This window comes from Eurosta solidaginis, chromosome 5, assembly GCF_040869045.1.
Source record: "Eurosta solidaginis isolate ZX-2024a chromosome 5, ASM4086904v1, whole genome shotgun sequence".
Taxonomy (NCBI): domain Eukaryota; kingdom Metazoa; phylum Arthropoda; class Insecta; order Diptera; family Tephritidae; genus Eurosta; species Eurosta solidaginis.
This window is the reverse complement of record NC_090323.1, coordinates 128841320-128849663: the sequence shown is the minus strand read 5'-3', so window position 1 is coordinate 128849663 and position 8344 is coordinate 128841320. Positions and strand designations below refer to the sequence as shown.

The 8344-nt window shown below is 34.9% G+C and overlaps 1 protein-coding gene across 3 annotated transcripts in view; it reads left to right on the top strand.

The window, feature by feature from the left end:
• Positions 1-819: 819 nt before the first annotated feature.
• Positions 820-8344, top strand: part of Rsph3 (Radial spoke head protein 3) — a 355555-nt gene continuing 348030 nt past the window's right edge. Inside the window, exons 1-3 of one of the 3 annotated variants that reach the window (XM_067756852.1) lie at positions 820-914; positions 1032-2240; positions 6634-7076. In XM_067756852.1, the coding sequence (XP_067612953.1) occupies positions 1089-2240; positions 6634-7076 (1595 nt within the window). In that variant the 5' untranslated portion in view covers positions 820-914; positions 1032-1088. Of the gene's footprint in view, positions 915-1000; positions 2241-4222; positions 4414-6633; positions 7077-8344 lie in introns of those variants that run through there. The other 2 variants (XM_067756853.1, XM_067756854.1) reach the window with 2 other exon arrangements.

Sequence of the window (8344 nt, the reverse complement as noted above, 5' to 3'; positions counted from 1 at the left end):
TTATCGATCCAAATTTGCAATACCCTTGTGTACAAGTACACTCTGGGAATAAAACGAGATATTGCCGGAATTTCCAAAAATTTGAAGACATCGCAGAAATGTGTCAGCCCATTTCGCGTGAAAAGTCCGAGTTTTTGAATAACTGTTGTGTGAGTATTGAGAACATTTTAATCTAAAAGTCAACTTTTGACGCAACGTAAGCACCTTAACTATAAAAGTCTAATGTGTGCAGCTCTTAAATGGTTTAACGTATTCAGTTTTCATATTTATGTATGTTTGTTTAATGGTGTGCTTAGTTTATACTTATATTTAAGAATTCATGAGCTTAACACCGGCTTATAATAATTGAATACCAGCAGAATGGCCTAGTGGTTAAAGGCTACTGCAGTTTCACCATGTGATTCACGGTTCGAATCCCGGTGAAACCTTTGATAACATTACAAAATTGCCTGATGATGATTACGTTGGCGGTTTTCGAAATGGGTCCATCGCAATATGCCAGTAAATGTTTCTTTCTTTTCAGTTTCTCTTAGAAAACATAATAATTGAAATTCAATTATTATAAGCCGGTGTTAAGCTCATGAATTCTTAAATATAAGTATTCAGTTTTCAATAATATTTGGCTTGTGATTTAACGTGTTTAAGAACAAATTTTTGGCCATTTACAAGTTTTAGGCATTTCGAAGTTATAGTAATTTTTTTAACTTTGTGGGAATTTATTTTATTTTAGCGGTGGCAACCGTGCATTTAACTGCCTGATTTAAACGAAGTCTTGCCAAAGGGTGGCACAGTGTTATGGTCATTTGGTCGTCGATAGTCGTGCCATACGTTGACCTGTGACAAGGATGTTAATACAATATACTTGATTCACACTCTTATTGTATTCAGCCTTCTAGCGCAATAGAACTAAAATTGTATGTGAGGTTTAACTAAGTATCGATTTTTGCCGCAGCACGTGTGACTAAGGCAATTTGTTAGAGTGTGTAAAAGAATTGTGAATGGGAAACTAATAAGGCTCGTCGCTGTTTTAGTGCCAACATTGTTAAAAAGTGTTCAGTGCAAAAAGTTTTAAGTAACAAGAAAATAAAATGAAACTAGATGGCCAACCGTATTCAACAAGCCTTGGGCAATCTCCTTCAAAATGCTCTACTACAGAAACTAACTTAGTTATCAACACAGTCACTAACAGTAATATAGACACCAATCTACCTGATGACACAATCAGTACGCCGACAGTGCCTCTATCAATAACCAAGGAAACAAATAATATTGACATTAACCGAATTGAAGATGAAACTAATAAAACTACTTTCCCGTTTTCTATCCTGGCAAACCCGCATTTGCATTGCAGCAATACTAATACCCTAATTAATGATTCAATCAATACCACAAGCTCACCCCCTTCCATCAATGGATTTAAAGCTGATTCAAATTGCATGAATAATATTAACGTTAGCCCAAATATGGAGGGAATTGATAAGTCTGATTTGGGTTGCAACAATAATATTAACACCTTCCCAACCTTGTGTACAACCAATACGACAAAACTGTCTACTACAGCTTTCAAGGAAGCCGATTTGAATTGCAACAATTATATTAAAATTCAATCAAAAAATTATTCAACTAAAACAACGAAATGCAACAATAATAAAAGTATAAACTCAATTCACGACAAAGCTAATGAGACGACTCCCTTATCTCCTATAACACAAGAATCGGATTTGTGTAACAACAATAATTTGTTAATACCAATTAATGATACAACCAATACCACTACACTGTCGCCTTCAACCATCCAAGAACCCGATTTGAGTTGCTCTATTAATTCTAAGCTGCGACCCTATAATTACTCTTTCACTAGCTCATATAAGCCTACATTAGCCTCTAGTAACTGTAATACTGAGTCTATCATGGCCTTTGCCGTTCTCGATAACGAGGAGCTTACGAACCAATCAGATAGTAATAAACCAAACGCAATTGTGCATCCGATACCACGAACTGAGCAGCTGGCTGGGTCAATCGACACCTGTAACAATTTTGGGACCAACATAGATGCATTGTTATCTCAAAAACAATTACAGCATCAGACGAAAAATGTACATATATCTTCAGCGAAAAAAATGTCCTACCTTCCAAAAGAAAATAATATAGATGATATCGAGAGCTTAAGATACGAACTGAATCGTTTGCACTATACATCATCGCCAGATCATTGGACCAAGTCCAGAATCTCTTCAAATGTACGGCACCTTTCAATATACGATCAGAAAAGCCACATACTTTAAATTAGGAAATCATTTCCTTGAATTATGGAAATTTTCTATAGATTTCGTAAAATCTCTCTATATTAGCTGTGTTTTTTTTACATCTATAGACGTTTTTTACCCTTAAACTTTATATGGACTGCTAAGCGTTAAACTTTAAATTCACCTCTGAAATTGCTGCGCATAAAATTAGTACTACTAAATTTCAATATGCATTATACTCAGATGTAACTGAAATATGTGTCTATGTTTCACCTCTACACTAATTCCATTTGTCACCTCTTAAAATGATTCGTGTCCACAATTCATCGCAACTGATTCAGCTATATGTTATACACAGACATACAACAGAGGGTTGTGTCTCCGCTTTTCGGTACACCCTGTGCTGTAGCTCGTTGTTTAACCACTGCCGCTAGAGGGGTCTCCTAAGCATTATCTAAGCGAGGATAAGCGTTTTTTTACGCGCAAACGTAAACGTATACGCGTGTAAAAAAAAACACGGCTATTGTAAAATTTGAGCGAATGTTTTCCTCAATTTTTTCAATCGCTTTTATTAAAATGGTCTCAGACTAGAATTTAACCATGTCACTTCGGCCGCTTACATAATATTTGGTCATCTCAGTTGAGGCGGCTTTAACCATTGTTTATACTCGAAAACCCGGACTTCCTCGCGAGTACGGGATTACTAATTTATAATTCTGTCTTCAAGTGATCTAACTGTGAAACTATAAATCTGTTTAGGCGGGCGAGTAAGATGACGTTTGAAAACCTGTAAAGATATTCAGTACAATCTTGTGGATGCAGCGTTAATACTGTAGGTCCCACCAATTTCAAGGTGGTAGCAGGGCGGCACATATACAAATTCCACGTAGAAGTAGAAATGTCAAATCATATAAAAAAAAGTATCAATCAACTGATTTCTGGCCGGCAACTGCATGGTTCCCCCATCTATAAATCAGAGATATGTACATACATATATCGTACAAAATTATTATACTATTACCAAATAAGACAAGGACAGCGCACATCTATACAGCTTTGTGCGGCTCAATTTACTAACATACCTATAAGAAATGAACCGTTTAGTGCACAAAGCGATTAGCTCCATTACCTCAAATGTTGAATTTGAGTTCCAATATATATATAGAGGGATTTTCTTCGTCTTGCAAGCTGCACTACCGAAAACATTGTGATTTGGAGCTTGATTGAAACATACCTAGCTTTGTGCTCCTTGCTTTGAAACTCTCAATCTCCAAAGTCACGACTGTTATTTAAAAAAGTGAGGAAATAGGAAAGACTTAATTTTTGTTTTCACTAAGACTTTTCGTTTAGACATTTCACCAACGCTTTTTTTGCCAATATGGCACCAGAACAATACTGACTTATTTAGTTTGCTGTTAGTCTTACATAGCATTGACTTAATTCTCTTTGTGTTTTTTTGTTTATTTGTTTTTGAACGCTGTGGCTATTTTTGACGACACCCGTATTTGAAAGCGGAGGATGGGGGAGATCCATAGTGAGTTGGGAGACACTGGTGAAGGAAGACTTTTACTCTCTTGGTGCTCCATACTGGCGACAGTTATCGTAAAAAACAGGAATAGCTAACGTGACTTGTTACGCAACAGTCAAAATTGCAAAAGTGAGGTTAAGGGCAGTTAATGATGATGAGTTAACGGATTGAATTTTTACAAAGTTTCTTTATCAAAAAGTAGGCTTGGCTATAATAGGTCTGTGTTATATTTATATTTCAAACTGCAGGGTTTTAAGAAAACATCTTTGCTAAAATACATCCAAGCAAGTAGATGTTTATTCAATGATTTTGTTTTGGGCACAGACGAATTGGCGGTATGATAACGTTGTTGTTTTTCCGCCCTTAATACTTTCTTATCGTCGCGATGATACTAATAGAATGGGAAACGATTACTGCTTATGGTAGTTAAAGAAAAGTGCGTGTTTAATGACCAAAATTAGTAAACATAAAACCTGCTAACCCCAAAAAGAAAAAAATATGAAATGTTGGAAACTAAATAAATTTTCAACACGATATGCAATTAACAATGTTGAGTAACATATCGACTTGAGTTTTTTCATTAATCCTGTTGTTCAGATCACTGGAAAACGCTCAGGAAAAATGTTTTATTTTCCACTTGTAAGCCAAACTTGAAAATTTTTATTTGAAAATATGTGGTACAAAATCATCGATGTGGAGAATTACGGTTGGAAGCAGTTTTCTCACTACTGTTCGGGAAAATTTTAAATTTCATTTTGGCTTTCGATCAACGTAACTGGTATTCAGCAACACATTTAAGAATTTTGTTTAAATTCTTTTCTATTCCAAGAAAAGTGCTTGATAAATCATTTCGGGAACGCCTCCCAAACCCATAAAAAGAATTTCAACCGAGTAAAAATCATGTCAAATGCCATTAACAAGGCTTCCTGAAAAGTACTTTGACAGATGAATCGGGCGCCATATTGTAATTAAACTGATTAGTATAGTAAAGGAAGATAAAATCAACTTAATTTCTATAATTGGATGCCGTAAACTATTAGTGCATCATTCCGGTAACGCTGATTTAGACGACATTAGACGACATCAAGATTGATGGGTAGTCATGACAGGTATATGTACATAATTTAAGAAAAAGCTGGTTTTAAGTCATGCCGAGGACACAATTTTTTTTTCGGGAACGTTCCCTTCGCTTCATAAAACGAAGATATAAAGGATTTCAGCAACTTATGACCTTGATTACACGAGTATTTATTGATAGCAGAAGCGAATGTTACATTTTAACGTAGATTTATTACAAATTAATTATAATTAGTATGTTAAAATTTGTTTAAGTATAATCGTCATTTCGGAACGCAAACTAAAGCGACTAAAATTTAGTACTTTATTTATATTTTCGAATGTTTTCCGCAATTTGGAAATAATCAAAATGCATCTCGAATATTAATTGCATTATTTTTTGCAAATTTTGCCAAATGATTTTGTACATTTGTTTTTACGATATATTGAAAAGTATGCCATATTGTGTTTTGCCCGTTACATACATAGCAAGTGGTAGCATAATCTAACTAATGACAGCGAAGAACTCTATCAATAATTAAGTTTCGTTTTTCATTTTTACTGCAACTAAATTTTCCACTTCGATAATTTTTTGCCATGTACTTTGTTTGAAAATATGATTTTATTAACGACTTCGCTCAGATACGGCCTTATTAACAAAAAACTTTAAGTTACGACCTTTCTATTAGGGTGGGTCGATGTATATATATTATGGTTGCCGCTTCAATTAAAACAAGGTGACTATATAATAAGGTAACATAATGCCGGTTTTCAATAAACTTTCAAAGGCCTTTATAGTCCTTGTGAAAAAACCGCTTTACCGTTATTTTGGGATTACAAAAAAACACTGGTAAAAAAGGAAAAAACGGTTTACAACCGGTTCGAATAAACTGGACCATTCAACCTAATGCTATGCGATCAGATTTAGCTTTCGGTTGGCATCCATGCACATATACAATTTTCCTAAACAAAGCTTACCTCGGCGGCCGCCGTGGTGTTGTGGCAGCGTGCTCCGCCTACCACACCGAAGGTCCTGGATTTAAGTCCCAGGCAAAGCAACATCAAACATTTAGAAACAAGTTTTTTCTTGATATTTGATTTAATCCTCTATTCATTTATTGCATTCGTAAAATGTAATGAGTTTCAGACGTATTAAATTTTCATTCTTTTATTTAATTATTGGATATTTATTATGATGGAAATACTGAAAGGAATTAAACATAATGGCTGATATTATAGCTATTTCGACCCTGTCAAGGATATTTGGCATAAAACATGTAGATCACGTCTCGGCAATTTTGTAGGCAAATTGGAATAGTAGCTCGGGCCAAATCTCCTTGGAGGTATATCGCTCCAAGTATTTATTCTGATTTAAATTTACTTCTTTTGCTCTTTGTTGGTTTTTTTTTTGTCGGAGACATTCATCCTTTTTCCTTCAGGAATTATAATGCAAATCCTCTCTTCATATTTATTTGGACTTAACTGAAACACTTTTTAGGCAAGTCAACAAGGCCATATTGTTAAACGTCCCACGTACCCACTGGTGTGTTTTTGCCTCCACCTAAAAAGCCATCCATACCATGGTTTTTTAAACCTCGTGTCTATGCATACTGGTCAAACCCCATGGTGTTGGTCTCCTTGGGGGTATATCGCTCCAAGTATTTATTCTAATTTAAATTTACTTCTTTTGCTCTTTGTTGTTTTTTTTTTTTTTTGTCGGAGACACTCATACTTTTTCCTTCAGGAATTATAATGCAAATCCTCTCTTCATATTTATTTGAACTTAACTGAAACACTTTTTAGGCAAGTCAACAAGGCCATATTGTTAAACGTCCACTTTTCATCACAACGGTACCCACTGGTGTGTTTTTGCCTCCACCTAAAAAGCCACCCATACCATGGTTTTTAAAACCTCGTGTCTATGCATACTGGTCAAACCCCATGGTGTTGGTGAATAAATGTGGCGTCTCAAACGTTCGTGGCACAGACAAGTTTCGTAACAGCAGTACACCACATAGAAGGATAGACAACAACGATAAGTCGCTTACTGCAAACGCAAAGCGTCATACAAAAAAAAGTGCAGATCATAATTCAAACCTAAAATATTACTTCGCTACGAGCACGATGTCATTAAGTAATAAGCGGGGGGATATATCGCCATCACCAACTCGAAATTCTTCAACAGGCAGCGGAAACCTCACAAAAAAACAATATGAGGAGAGAATGCAGCAACCTCGGGTTAAAAGGTATTCATCCTCTTATAGGTATAAAATGTTTTGCATAGAGGAACATATTGACTGCTAAGTGGAATACATATCACCCAACCTCGGCTGCTGTTTCGATATAGGGGGCTTTTGAAACAATTTTAAAATAGGGCGTTATTTCGAAAGGCAGCCCGGATAGGGTGATGTTCCACTCAGCAATCGATGTATACATATCGAGCAATAATCGCCAAAAAGACATAAGCTGCAAAAAAACAAATCTTATAACAGATTAATTTTTATTATTGAAAAGGTTTTCGTCGTTTACGCTTAAATTGCATCAGTCATAAATCTCAATGGTTTACCTAGAACTAGAAAGACAAAGTTGTATCGTTTACGTCTTTTTGGCGACCACAGAATGACCCAAGAAACTATAATTGGATGGGTTATTGTTGAGTAAACTGATTGCATGAACTTTTGTTTTTTTGTATAATTTGTTTATTTGGAATCTATTTTAAAATAATAAGAAAATTATATAACTAATGACTAAGAAAAGTGACTTATATTATTGAACTCCATTGAGGTCAATAATAATATATGTGCTTACAATTATGCAACTTACATACATGTATCCTTATATTCAGACATCTAAGTTACATTTTAATATTTTAGTTTTACATTTAGTTATTAAATTCTAAAGGGAAGTAGACCTTCCATACATGATGCCTTTTAAGTCTAATAATTTCATTAGATTCATCAAGTAACGCAACTGCTAGCGCGTTATCATGATTACTTATTCTTTGTAAATATTTTGTACTAATTATTTCAATTTCATTTTTTATAAATGGAATTTCTGCATCATAATGAATGGCTTTATTAGTAAGGAACCAGGGTGCACCAGTAATTAATCTTAAAGTTTTGGACTGGTATCTTTGTAGAATTTCTATGTTCGAATTACTAGCAGTACCCCACAGTTGTACTCCGTAGGTCCATACTGGCTTTAGTATGGCCTTTTATACTAAAATTTTATTTTTAAGATCTAACGGTGATTTCGGGCCTAGTAGCCAGTTAAGTTTGTTGGTTTTTATCTTTAATTGTTTACTTTTGGCTTGAATATGACATTTCCAGGTTAGCCGTTTGTCCAAATGTATACCAAGATATTTGACACTATCATGTTTGGGAATTATATCACCATTTAGCTGCAGTGAAGGGCAGTCTTTCCGTCTAAGTGAAAACAAAACGTGCACAGATTTGTTTGTGTTTACTTTTAGCGGTGTCCGATTACATGAACTTGTACACAATTTTAAATGAAT